Source organism: Lagopus leucura, unplaced genomic scaffold (assembly GCF_019238085.1).
Source record: "Lagopus leucura isolate 7727_CA_CO unplaced genomic scaffold, USGS_WTPT01 Super-Scaffold_73, whole genome shotgun sequence".
NCBI lineage: Eukaryota > Metazoa > Chordata > Aves > Galliformes > Phasianidae > Lagopus > Lagopus leucura.
This window is the reverse complement of record NW_024962252.1, coordinates 102,580,968-102,594,894: the sequence shown is the minus strand read 5'-3', so window position 1 is coordinate 102,594,894 and position 13,927 is coordinate 102,580,968. Positions and strand designations below refer to the sequence as shown.

Here is a 13,927-nt window from a genome sequence, read left to right as displayed (position 1 = left end):
AATACCAGTACTTGACATACATAGGGCAGTTTTATAGTGCTCTGGATCTTTTCCTTTCTACTTTTCCTTCTGTGGGCTTCCCTTATGGGATGCCAGCTGTGGTGGGGTGACATCACAGTCACTTGCCATGTCCCGATATTACAGTTGAACAATGGTGGGATTCAGCTTACCAAACTTTGACTATCTAAAGATTGTTGTTCTGCCCTTCCTGTGGCTAATGGAGAATTGCACCATCAGGAGGTTGATCCTTCATGTATTAGGCACCTGAGCCTGGGCAGCAGAGCATATTCAAATGAGTAGATTTTAGATAGCTAAAGTCAGGTAAGATGAATCCCACCCTTAAATGAATATGTATGGACAACCATTTGAAGAAGGAAAGCTGGTTACTCGCTGTAAGGTAACCGTAGTTCTTCAAGATGCTTTGTCCACACAGATTGTGATCTTCCTCCTGTGCTAATGCAGAGCCCTAGGGGAATTCTTACCGGTGAAGGATTGAGTGGTGGTTGAAGCCGCCATACCCCTTATGCCCTCAGGTACAGTGGTCGCAAGGACACACTGAGTGCAGGCACTGCCCCAGTGGACACTGCTATTCAGAAAGAATCCAGTCTCCTGCACATGGGGTGTGTGTGCACGTAGATGGGAATCTGTGTGGGCAACACATTTCGAAGAAGCACGGTTACTGTAGGGTAAGTAACCCTTCTTTTTTAAAGCTTTCAAAATGATGCTTTGTGTATTTGTGCACCATCAAATTTACTGTATGTTTTTTTAAAAAAAGGCATAGAACAGGAAATTACTCATGTTTTTCCATCTCATATCCAGCAGCAGTGGATACAACAGAAAATAATGTAAATATTTGAACTGAAAAGTCATATGACACAGTATTTCACAAGTTATAATCCGTATACCGTAAGAACTGGAAGGTTTGTGAGCTTCTAGAACCCCATGCAATTATGTTTTACCTGTTGGTTTTTTGTTGCATGCTATTTTTAATTTGTTCGTTTTGTAAAAGATGGCATTTTCTTTGCTTGAGTGTTTGAGATTTCCTTTCGGCTATCTGGCCTACAGAAGCCCATTTTGAGTACATATATCCAAAATATATTAAATACTGGCATACAAAGCCCTTGGCACGTTTACCATTCGGTTTGGGATATTCCTGAAAATACTGCTTTGAGAGCTTGTGAAGCTTTATCTTGAGAAAATTCTGACTTCTGCACATAGTAACTGACAAATTATGATTTGCAAAGTAGTAGTGTATATATTTAGGTATCTGGATATGGTATGAAATTACTGTATCCTCATTCTCTTCAAGGTAAGGTATTCATGCAGCTTCACATCTTCTCAGTCAGTTTATTCAGAATCCTACATTTTTACTGCCAGGGAACATTATGTGCCATCCCTGTGCCATTCTCGACGTTGTGCTTAACAAGGACACAGTGGTGAGACACATCTGGACTGAGTGAGACTTGGAAATCCCCTTGCTGTAGTCCTGTAGTATTTGATGACATGTTTTAGGGCAAGAAGTGCAGGGAAATCAGGCTAGGTGCTTGGAAAATCTGGTAGTGGTTGAGCTGCTTACATAGTTTAAATGAAGTTCTCTTAAATCTCCAGGGAAAAGATGATGTTTATGATCGTATGCTGCTAGACTACTTCTTTTCTTATCATCAGTTCATCCATCTACTGTGCCGAGTTGCAATCAGCTGTGAAAAGTTTACTGAAACATTAGTTAAAATGAGTAAGTATGAAAGTTAAACAGCTTAAGGATGTTGGTTTTTTTAATTGTGATAATTGTGAGCACTTCTCCAGCAAGTTTTGTGTTCAGTATTCTTAAGTAGCTGCACTTGTGGAACTTGATGTATTAATTACTGTGGAAATCAGTTTCCCATAATCTACCAAACAGTATAATGCAGTACATTCTTACCCACATGACTTTTATGCTTCAGGCTTCTGCAGAATGGACATGTGACAGTCAGTGAGAATTCATTCTACTTGTAAATAGGTTTCACACAGAGCTTTGTGTCAGCTCCAAAATCCTCATCACCTCTGCCAGACAGCGTAATTTCTGGCACTTATTTTGTCTTCTCAGGAGCATGTGAGACCATTTATCCTGTCACTGACAGTGTTGGTTCTGTAGTAGAACGTGAGTTTGTTTATCTTACTCCTTCTGGGAGCCCACACAACAGTTAACCCAAATTAACAACCATCCAGTCATGTCATTTGTACCTGAAAACATAGATGTTGTTTAAGCTCCACAACTAAGTGTTACCACTGTGTGGGATTTTTTCCTATCACAGTATAAACCTAGTCTTTAACATGTGTTAGCAAAGGTGTTGCTGGCTTTATCTGTCTGAATTGCTCCAAGCATTCTGCCTGCGTCACTGCAGAAGAGCATCCTGCCATGAACTGCCCATTAGGTGCATGTGTTACTTTGAAGGCACATCATGGTGCGTGTTTTGTTATCTTTTTCCCACCAATGACCCCAAGATGGGCTCCACTTTCCAGTGTTGTAGTGAAGATGCAGAAACATTGCAGTCACACAAATACAGTTATTGCGTAGATAAACATTTCAGGAGCTGTCTCTTCAATTCAGTTATTAAAATTAGGCATCTTGCCAGATTTCCTTCTGTAGTCGCTCAAGAAAAGTAGATTACATCCAAGAAAAAGTATTCTATAGATTCTTAGACACCTTGAGCAGCATGAACCACCTTCCAAAGATGCCAGCTTGTTTTTTCTGTTGAAGACAAATAGCTAGCTAAGATTAAATGCCAAACTTGTAGATAAAAGGATACAAAATTAAGTTACCTTCAAACAAGAATGGTAATAGAATGTTCTTTTGATCCCCAAATCACCCAACTGCACATTTTTTATCATACTGCTGTGATTGTAACTCTTGCATTATTGTTTACTATAGGTTGTGTTAGTTAAAACTGTTCACTGGAAATATGTCTCTTTGCTGTTGGTGCTTGGGAAATAATGAGAATGACACTTAAAAATTTATGTGCTATTTTTGAGAAAATTTAAACCTTTTGAATGTTGTAGCTGACCAGCCATAAAAAGACTTGAAAGTAATGAATATAATGAGTAACTTAAAAATAATGAAAAAATCTGGTTACAAATGTAAAACTAAAGCCAGCTCTGTTCTTTATTTTTACATTTCCCAGAAGTACTAAAGGGATACATACATTTATTAAAGATACTGTAAAAACTTCACAGACCAGAGGTCTTTCTAATTATAAATTAAACAAAATACTTTACTCATAGCAAATGTTATGGCACTTTGTTCCTGTTTGTATAAGTGAGCATCTCCAAGGAAGGTGAACTTGCCATTATTCACAAAGTAACTTTTACTTTCTCAAAATTTCAGGTGTTCTTGTTGCATATGAAGGTTTACCACTTCATCTTGCATTGTTCCCCAAGCTTTGGACTGAGCTTTGTCAGACTCAGGTAAGAGTCAGTGTACTGGAGAACTAACAGGATGAAAATAAAAGCAAAACACAACAGCTGTAAAACAAATTTTAACCTGTACATCTTAACCAGTGGGTCTTGCTCAGTCATTCAAAATATTAAATATTAATTCTGTTTTGAATAAAAAATACCCCTGCTTGTGTTATCTGACATCTGATAAAACTAAGTGAATGAAGTTTAAAAATGTAGCAAACTGAAGTATGCCCTAGGTACTGCAGAAACTTATGCAGTGTATATGATAGTACAGTTATGTAGTAACATTACATGATGGTAGTAGTCTCCACAGTAGCCTGCTTTCCAGCTTTTTATGTCTTATAATCACAAGTATGATTGAATGAAAATGGAGAGATCTCTAACTCTGAGGTCTTCCTTCTGGAATAGAACATAATGTGATTCTGTGATAACATGCCCACTTTTGCACCTTTGCAAGAGGATGCTGTAGTTGACTCAGGTTAGGAGACTCTGGCCCTTCAATTACATCCTGGTCGTGATAAACCTGCATTCCTTCAGAATAAACTTCATAAAAGGAAAACGTGAAATAATTGACAGCACTTAATTTGTACAGTTTACTCATAGCTGATCAAAATGCTTTTATCAGTGAGATTCCTCCTGTATGAATTAAAAACATAACCAAGCCCACAGATATTTCTCCGCCTAAACTACTGAAAATTGTGCTGCTGCAGTGATTTACTTTCAGTAATGGCTCTGAAGTGTGCTTTCTTTCTTTACCAGTCTGCAATGTCAAAGAACAGTGTAAAGCTCCTCTGTGAAGATCCAGTTTTTGCAGAATATATAAAATGTATTTTAATGGATGAAAGGACCTTTCTTAACAACAACATTGTGTACACCTTTTTGACGCATTTTCTTCTGAAGGTGAGTGATCTTTTATTGGAAGTTCCAAGAATTGTAGTCTGGTGTATGTTCTTTCAGCTTAAGATACTGTTTTCACAGTTCCATTTTTTGTGGTTTAAAAGAATCTGTTATTTTACAGGTCCAAGGGCAGGTGTTTTCTGAAGCAAACTGTGCCAATTTAATCAATACTCTAATTACAAATCTAATAAATCAGTATCAAAGCCTAGAATCTGATTTCAGCAGCCAGAGAGTTGAAATCTCCAAAGCAAGCTCTGCTTTAAATGGGGTGAGTCTTTTCTAAGCCATTCAATAATCAGCATCATTAAGAGGCAGCTTACTTTTATGGAAGCTCTTCAGCACCGTTTGTCAGCTTCTAAAGAGATAGGTATGGTTAGCTGAGTTGTCTGGCTGGACGAGTTAATTAACGCATGCAAGATAAGCGTGCATGCATTGTTTCAGTGTGCACAGAATGCATGCTTGAGTCTCCAAGGTGGGAATCATAAGACTTGAAAGGTGGGCTAATAGCAGGAAAAAGAGCAACACGAAGTGCAGGAGTCACTGCTATGTTTTAACCCAGCAGTGCTTACCGTGGGCAGTGCAGGACAGATATGGGTTCAGGTCAGCATGTTAGCAGTGGCTAAGAAATTTTAGTGGCGTGAGTATATTTACAATTTGATCTTTCGGATGTTCAGAACATCTTGAAGCCTCAACTTACAGTCTCTGTGTAGCTTTAATCAGAAGAGTTTAAAATAAGGCTGATTAAGGTTGGTTGTTTATTTTTTTAGGACCTCCGAGCACTTGCCTTGCTGCTCTCAGTGCATACTCCTAAACAGCTCAATTCAGCCCTGATTCCGACTTTACAAGAACTTTTAAACAAGTGTAGAGCATGTCAACAACAGAGGAATTCACTACAAGAACAAGAAGCCAAAGAAAGAAAAATTAAAGGTTTGCCTTCTGTAATGGTTTCAGTCAAACAGTGCTCTGATTTTGCAAAGTTTTACAAAATTAACATAACACATGGCTTTCTTACCACAGAAATCAAGCCGTTTCTTGGTTCCTGTCCTTAACACTACACAAGATATTCTGTATTATTATGGGGCTAAGACAGTTACATGAATTGTTGTTAAGGAAATAAGTATTTGTTGAAATATACTGTGTTTAATACAGAAAAATAAATAAAAAAAAAAAAGTGAAAGGAATGTCCTGCTGCTTGGGTGTATGGTGTGAAAGCAATGTTTCCTTTATAGAGTTTTCTTTTTTTCCTTACAGATGATGAAGAGGCTACTCCTGTAAAAAGAAGACGGGTCAGCAGTGATGAGGAGCACACCGTAGACAGTTGTATCAGTGATATAAAAACTGAACCCCAGGAAGCACTGACCCCAACAAGCACTTCAGATAATGAGACACGGGACTCTTCGATCATTGATCCAGGCACTGAACAAGATCTTCCTTCCCCTGAAAATAATTCTGTCAAAGAGTACAGAATGGAAGTTCCATCTTCATTTTCAGAAGACATAATGCTGACAATGAGGTCACAACATACAGAAGAGCAGTCAGGAAACGGTAAATTTCAAGAATGCAAAGAATTTAAAGACCAGACTTCCAAGGATTCCGCTGTAGCAGAGGAGGACTCAGAGTTTCCTTCCACATCGATTTCAGCAGTTTTATCTGACCTCGCAGATTTGAGAGGCTGTGATAGTCAAGCCTTATCATCCCAGGACCCTGAAACTAGTTTATCAATCACTTGTGGCCATTCCAGAGGACTTTTTAGTCTTATGCAGCAGCATGACATTTTAGACATCCTGTGTAGGACCATTGAGTCTACAATTCATGTGGTTGCAAGGATATCTGGAAAAGGAAATCAAGCTGCTTCTTGACATTAGATGAAGCATGTCTGCTTCTTTTTTTTCCTTCCCTCCCCCAAAAATGCTGTTGCCTAAGTTTTGCTTATTTCTGTTCTGTGCTTCAGTTTGTCCAGTGCTCTCTGCTTGAATGGCAAGATAGACTTATATGCTTAATTCTTGGTCAGGCAGATCTCCAGTTTTATTTTTTGTTTGTTTTTGGATTTCTTTTTTGCATCTACCATACACTTTCTTAAAGGGCAATCAGATAATGGATATGTTTTATGTAATTAAAAATTCACTGTAGTGGCTTTCATTTAATATGGCTGTCTGGGAGAACAGGGCCTCCTTGCCCTGTATGATGTAATTTAAACTTATGGCATTTTTACTGTGTATAATATGGTGTCCTCTGTGCCAGTTTTGTACCTTATAATAGAGGCAGATTGCCTCAGATCGCTGTGGTTCTTATTATCAAAATTAAGTTTACTTGTATACTAAACAACCACAAGAAATTTGATTCTGTAAAGAATCCTCTTTAGCTGTGGCCTGGCAGTATATATATGGTGCTTTATTTAACAGAATACCTGTGGAGGAAATAAAGCACACTTGATGTAAAAATAATTGTTTTATTTTTATTGACATGATCAATTGCTATTCTGTGCACTTCATTAAACTGATTGTGATGACTTTTCATTTGTTTATATATGTTATTGCTTCACTCTTTGGATTTCTCATCAAAGATAACATAAAAACTATAACAAGTGCAGAGTATGCTAAGCAATTTCTATAAATTTTAGGGTTCTTTTGTTTACTATGCATGAATCACAGTTGAGAAAGATTTGTTGTTTACTTTTTTTCAGCAGCTAAGAACATGATGTGGTGGAAGAAACTAGTTGAACTTTTTTCATTTTGTCCATTTCCAACTTAACCTGTCTGAGGCTACTCCTTCCTTCTTCTCCTATTCCACTTGCTGTCTTCCTTTGACCTTCTATGCATGCTGCCTTGAGGCATGCTCTCTCGCTTTCTCAGAACCTTCTCTGCTTGCTCAAATGCAGGACTGACTTCACCATCTATTTTGTTCCATTTCCTCATGTTATTTCTAAGTAATATGCATTTCCTAGTTACCTTCTGGATTGTCAGTGATTCTGATTTTGACATCTAATTAAAATCCATTTTCACATTGATCTTCCAGTAGCTTAGTTCATTTGGGTTTTTGTCTTCATAACACATCTGTATTTTTTCTTCTGTGCTCCTTAATTCTGTCTACCATTTAATGTAGTTCAGCATCATTTTCACATCTGCAATTTTATTGTGTGGTGCTTTTGTTTGTCTCTTCATCTCTTCGTCACTTCTAAAAAAAATGGTCTTTGGTCAAGCATTTCTGTCTCAAGGTTTATGCTCCATAACCCCTTTCATTAGCACTTTTATTCCTGCATTAGAAACCCTGCTGAGGGCTTAAGTTTGCCATGTCATTTTTCAATTGTGTAATTACATTTTTTGTTCTCTTTGGAAAAAAAACTTTATTACCCCTTCAGATCAGCTTCTGTGTAGATTGTATAAATTTAGAGACATCAACAGCTTCTACTTAAAACTTGTACATTAATGAATATCAGAACTGATCTGTCGAGTTTTCTACCACACATAGGAATTTGTGGATGGGTTAAGACGTTTGGAAGACACCTCTCAGTTTAAAATCTGCAGTAGATAAAGAAGGCATTAGCCCCTCAGTAAGTAGTCTTATTAATTACTCTTAGTAAAAATACACGTCTGATTTTTGTTAGACTTAAGCTTCTGGCTAGCAGGTCAGTGGCCTTTGGCTTCTTGTACAGGACTAAATCATACTGTAATTGTCACTGAAGAGTTACAGTTCTGTCCTGTGACAATGGTTATGAGATTCAGCAAAGCCAAGTGCAAGGTCTTGCACCTGGGTCACAACATACAAGCAGGGGGATAGAAAGATAACAGCATGGCCCTGCCAAAAAGAACTCAGAGAATGCTTTGCCCAGACCTGATAGCAGCCTTTCAGTATCTGAATGGGGCTGAAAGAAAGTAGGGACAGACTCTTAGGCAGGGTCTGTTGTGACAGGACAAGGGGAAATGGTTTCAACCTAAAAGAGGGAAGATGTAGGTTGGACAGGAGAAGTTTTTTTTTTACAATAAGGGCAGTGAGGCACAGATTGCCTAGATGTGGTGGATGCTCTCTGTGGAGATATTCAAGGTCAGGCTGGAATGGGGCTCTGAGCACCTGCTGGGAGCTGTAGATGTCCCAGTTCATTGCAGGGCAAATGGGCTGGATGACCTTCCAATTCAAATGATTCTGTGATTCCATGAAAACCTTTTATTTATTTATTTATTTTAATGTAAGGACAGTCAACCAGGTACTCTGTGGAGGAGAAAGGACAGGCAATCATTGCCCATTTCTAAGGAAGCTTAAACATATCATCAAACTGACAGCTACAGTTGTCAGCTGAGAGAACAAGGATTCTGAAAAGTGTTGAGTTCACTGCATGTTTTACTAGAGGAAATGAGGGCTGGCTGGAGCTGTTCCTCCTTCTACACTGTTGGAACAGCAAACCTTTTCAGGGGTGTTTGTCCCACACCTGGAAATGAGTGGTGCAGCGCTGGAGCACACGTCAGTCTTTTTCTTTAAGCACTGCTATTTGTTCAGATGATGCCTTGTTCCACTAGCAGTAGTAGCCAAGAAAACTCAGGCTAGCAAAACATGCAAGTAGTGGTGGGCACTTGTGATTGTAAAACTGAAATTCTTTAGTCAGCAGGGAAAAGTCACGCTTTCCAGAAAAGCACTGGGTCTGTAAGATATGCTGTTTGGAAAGACCTGTAATTATTATTTTTTCCTTCTACTAACTAAGACTTCGGTATCTAAGAGTAGTTGGCACATCCAAACTATCACAAAATCTCTTTGCTGGTCTACACCCAAAACTGATTAGCCTAATCTCCGTTTAGTACTTTCAAATTTAAACCTAGATTTTCTATATTTACCAGGTTTTCTATACTTATTGCCTCTTCATCAACCAATACTTGCTCTGGCAACCATTTCTGTATTCAAAATGTAAGTTCTTTTGCTTGAATATCTAGGAATAAAAGAGTACCTAGACTTTAAGCATTTAGAAAAATATAAACCCAGTCTGCTAAAACAGCATTTCTTGAGAGGTTGTTCTCTCTCTATGGACAGAAGGAAACAGGAGTAGGATAGCTCAGTTAACAGAATTTGTACTTTTATCCTGTTGATGTTAGGTGTCTGTGCTTGTTAAAACAGGCCTCACAGAAGTGCAAAGGGGATAACCAACTGCAAACTTGTAAGGGAAAGCTGCTCCTGGAGGAGAAAGGCAACACCCCTTCTGCTTAATCTTCTGATTTATTTAAGTTTGTTGATGAAATTGCTGTATGTTGTCATACTATAAGATAAAGTATATAGGACTTATCTGACAAACTAACCAGTTAGTGGAGAAAACAAATTTCATGCAAAAGTATTTTATTAATCAGCAGTGTTTTCCCCAGGCAACTCAGCTATTCTTGGTAAATTTGTTTCAAACTGCATACTTGACTCCTTTGAGAGTTAAGTTATCCTTGCAAACCTCAATGTGGCTATAAGTAGGATATTGAAACAATTGTTTATCTTATCAAATTTTATCTAACACTTTTTTGCTTTATTTTGAGCTACAGAATTGTGAAGGGCCAGAAATCAAGAGAAAGATTTACAGAACTGCAAGAAAGCATTATTTTGGAAGAAATGAACAGTAATAAATTTCACAATAAGGTTAAGTAAGGCAGTAGGCTGCATGCAGAAGACTTAACAAGTGGTAAGCATTGTACCATCCAGAATAACGTAACATTTCTAATTATCTTTCCCAAAAACTTTCTACAGCATTAGAAACAATGGGCCTGCAGTTAAGCAAGTTTCAAAAACATACACAAGGAAGCTGTAACATTCCCCACATTTCTTTATCATCCCTTTTATAATCTTTCAGTTGAACTCTCATGAACATCCCCTTTTCTAACATGACAGTTTTGCCACTTGATACACTGAATATTAAAGAATGGCAAAAGCTTTCTACTGATTAATGTAGCTTTCCTAGCTCTGGTGGCACTACTATACTGTGTCTAAATCATAGTTTCTCTCTCAAGTGAAGCTGTACTAAGTGAACAAAAGATTTTCCCAAGTAAAGCTGTTTCCATACATAGTCTAACTTACAGGCCACCTCACTCATTAAAAAAACATAAATAAAGCTTAAAATATACAGTATCATAGAAGTGGGTCTTTATTCTTGCCACAAATAATTTATTTTTTTTAATGTTAACAATGTATAAAAAAAGTAATGCCCTAACTAAACTACAATGCTGTTATCAGTCCATGTTGTCTCTGGATTGCTGTAGTAAATTATGTATCTCTTCAAAATACTGCTTCTTCCACCATTGTCTTGTACTATCTTCATTAGAGACAGGAACTCCTTTGCACTCTACCTGCAGTTCTGTTTCAGCAGCCATATCCTTGAAATTCAGGGCAACTGTTGCATAATGCTCTGAAGGAAGAAAAGGTGACATTTCAATAAAGTGTTTTTCAAAAGGTTAAATATGCAGCAGCTAACTTGGTATCTACTCTTGCTTGCGGGTGCGGCCCGTTTTCATGGATGTCAACTTCAAAGAACATCCTGCTATTATCCAAAATAGCTTCCAGTCAGCAATACCAGTAACAGTCACACTGTTTTTCTTCCTCCAGGCAAAGTGCAGCCTCTATTAGAGGCCCTCAGAAAGACTCACCATCAGGCCAGTTTCTACACCTCCACTTCAAGACAAGTCTTTGACCTGGGACCTGTACAAAGATAAGAAGATTCCTCCCATAACACATTCCTTTGCTTTATGGATAATTCACATTCCAACTACTGAATGCTAATTCTCCCCCAAGAGTAAGGAGAGGAGGATTATCTTAACATACAAGTAGATAGAGCAACACAAACAATCGAAGATTGCTTTTAGGCTGAATGTTTTTAAATAAACTTTTCATTAAACGTTTAGCTTGCTACATTCCACTGTTCTGTTATTTCCATGGAAAAAAAGGTTATGCTGATCAGTTATTGATAAGAAATACTGATCTTATTGCAGACCTTATAATGAGAGCAAGTAATGTTTTCACACCGGTACTGTATGGTAGCTTAATCCACCCAGACTGCAGGGAATAAGATACCAAGTCCAACCTCAGCAACTGTGTAAATGGCTTCCAGAAGTTTCAAGAAAAAAAGCTGAGCTCTGAACATCATTTTTTTCTTGAGTACCTCTTGTACCCAGCACTCAGCTGGGAGCAGTGACACATTTGTCTGGAATAGGAGTTTAAACTGCTTTACAGCTCCTCAATAAAAATGATGGTGCTCAAAGTTTTCTCTGCCAGTGAAGGTCATTAGTAATTGATGCCTGCTCTTTTGATGGGGAATCATAGAATTATTAAGGTTGGAGAAGGTCACTAAGATAATCTAGTCCCAATCACCAAAGAACATCACATAACAGCAGTCATTTTTGCTTTGTTGTAGAGGAATTGAATATGCATTAGAGAAGCACAAATGCCTGCTACTTTTAAGTCTGACACCAACACCCCATTTTTCAAGTGAAAAATAGAAGCTTTCTTACCAGTTCTGTGTATTCACCACTGATGCAACCATCAAACATTAGGAGTTTCCCTCCCTTCTCAGCTTCAATCACAGCAGGACACTTAGAAAACTTCTGTACCAACTAACAAGAAAAGAACACAGCACAAGTCAATTACCTACTGTAGGGATAAATAACAGACCATACTATGAGACAAGGGAGCTTTGCTACAAACCTACAGAAAGATAAAATTTCTCTTGTTTGGTTTTTCTTCCTATTAAAAGGTAACGACAAAAAGATCTAAGTTACTATTTAATTAATTTTTATATTTAATACATTCGCATCAAACTATTAAAGCAGAATGGTTCTGCTGCCCCCCAGCACGCTTTCTGTTCCCTATCTCAAATACCTGACAACCAGGTCCTGTACCTTTGTTCACTGATAGGATGCGATCACACTAGCATGCAGTATCAGTAATTATCAACTCTTTTTGCAGTTTCTCCACTGAAATTCCTCAGAGGCTTAAAAGGTGAGGCTTCCCAGCAAAACTTTAAGAAGGAATTATGACCACCAGAACAACAAATGCTATTGGAGGTTACAAGGAAAGGGCAGTTCATTACTTTCTGGGTAGTCACATCTTCTCATTCCATTTAACGTACTTGAAGAAAATTACCTGTACCTGGTATTATGAACATTACACATCTGACTACTTGTACAGCTGCTCAGATAAAACAACATTTTGTTCTCTCTTCTTGAAAACCTCCAGGGTCCATGACACCACCACTTCCCTGGGCAGTCTGTACCAGTAAGTTACCATTCTTTTAGAGAAGAAATTTTCCCTAGCATCCAACCTGAACATCCTTTAGGGCAACTTCTCTCACCTATTATCATATTGCTATTAGTTGAGAAAAGAGGCCAAGCCCCAACTCACTACAGACTCCTTTCAGGTCGTTGTAGAGACTGACAGGGTCTTACCCAACCCTCCTCCAGGCTGAGCAACCCTTCCCCTCAGCCACTCTCCCCCAGAATTCCTCACCAGACGCGCTCATGGCTCCGCTCCCCTTCTCCGGACACATTCTAGAGCCTCCGTGAAATTTCTTGAAGTCAGGGGGCCCAAACTGAACACGGTGTTTGAGGTACAGCTTCACCAGTGCCAGAACAGAGGGACAGTCACCTCCTGCTCCTGCTCAGCATGACCACTGATACAACAAGCCAGAATGCCACTGGCCTTCTTGGCCACCTGGGCAGTGCTGGCTCGTGCTCAGCTGACCAACAGCCCCAGAGAGCCTTTTCCTCCATAATTTGCCAGCCACTTTGTCCCCAGAATTATTATACTACAAGTATTTACATTATCCACTTATATTACCTCTAAAGTATTGCCTACTTACTTCCTTAGTTGTGAAGATGCTGTAAAGCTCATCTGCTGGAGAACTGAATATTTCTCTCATAAGTATCCTCACTGTTGGAATTTTTACACCTACTAAATCCAGCAAATGTGGTGAAGCAGACTCCTGTAAAGCAAGCACATTCACGTGAACGACAGCAAATTCAAACACTCATGAGCTGTCAAATAGCAGGGGTTGCTGTTACCTATGGGTACAACATTAGGTATACTGAGTTGTGAATATACAATGGATATACAACTATATAATCTACTTCCGTATTCACTACATTAAGTAAATGAAATATCTCCAAGTCATTCATACCAAAGACATTTGTAACTTCAGACTGTGGGAAGCAGCCACCTTCACCTTACAGAAACCACGCGCTGCAGAACAAAACACCACGAGGTACGTGCTGGTGCCCTCTTCCGTACCTGGCAGCTCCATGCCCAGGTTCTGTGATGGACCATTTCTGTACGCTAAGTCTTGATCACAGAAGTGGGCAGGCCAGTGCCACCCCAAAGATTGCCACTTTGGCAGGTGTCCACAGGAATATAGATCTGTTAGCACAGCAAAATTTGCAGGAACTACATTTATGGGAGAAGCAAATTCGTACAACACTTACAGACAGCATACCTGCGCAGTGTTCCCATTCAGTTTTCTCTCAGCAGCCAGTTCCTGACCAGCAGCTTTTGTAGGCAGAATCATTCCCAAGGTGAACTCTGTGGTAAACAAAAGCAGTGTTGAAAGAAAAAGAAAGAAAGAAAAAGAAAGAAAGAAAAAGAAAGAAAG

At 38.7% G+C, this 13,927-nt stretch overlaps 2 protein-coding genes across 2 annotated transcripts in view; one reads left to right on the top strand and one right to left on the bottom strand.

Annotated features, from left to right (window-relative positions):
* USP34 (ubiquitin specific peptidase 34) overlaps positions 1-6,848 on the top strand; it is a 122,846-nt gene extending 115,998 nt beyond the window's left edge. Inside the window, exons 69-74 of the mRNA XM_042875357.1 lie at positions 1,609-1,732; positions 3,362-3,441; positions 4,195-4,335; positions 4,454-4,600; positions 5,100-5,259; positions 5,584-6,848. Coding sequence (XP_042731291.1) covers positions 1,609-1,732; positions 3,362-3,441; positions 4,195-4,335; positions 4,454-4,600; positions 5,100-5,259; positions 5,584-6,191 — 1,260 coding nt within the window. The 3' untranslated portion in view covers positions 6,192-6,848. The remainder of the gene's footprint in view (positions 1-1,608; positions 1,733-3,361; positions 3,442-4,194; positions 4,336-4,453; positions 4,601-5,099; positions 5,260-5,583) is intronic.
* A 2,783-nt stretch (positions 6,849-9,631) lies between these two features.
* The window catches only part of LOC122189416 (activator of 90 kDa heat shock protein ATPase homolog 2-like), an 8,670-nt gene continuing 4,374 nt past the window's right edge, over positions 9,632-13,927 (bottom strand). Inside the window, exons 5-9 of the mRNA XM_042888586.1 lie at positions 13,772-13,857; positions 13,142-13,264; positions 11,796-11,897; positions 10,935-10,986; positions 9,632-10,696 (exon numbers count right to left, since the gene is read on the bottom strand). Coding sequence (XP_042744520.1) covers positions 10,521-10,696; positions 10,935-10,986; positions 11,796-11,897; positions 13,142-13,264; positions 13,772-13,857 — 539 coding nt within the window. The 3' untranslated portion in view covers positions 9,632-10,520. The remainder of the gene's footprint in view (positions 10,697-10,934; positions 10,987-11,795; positions 11,898-13,141; positions 13,265-13,771; positions 13,858-13,927) is intronic.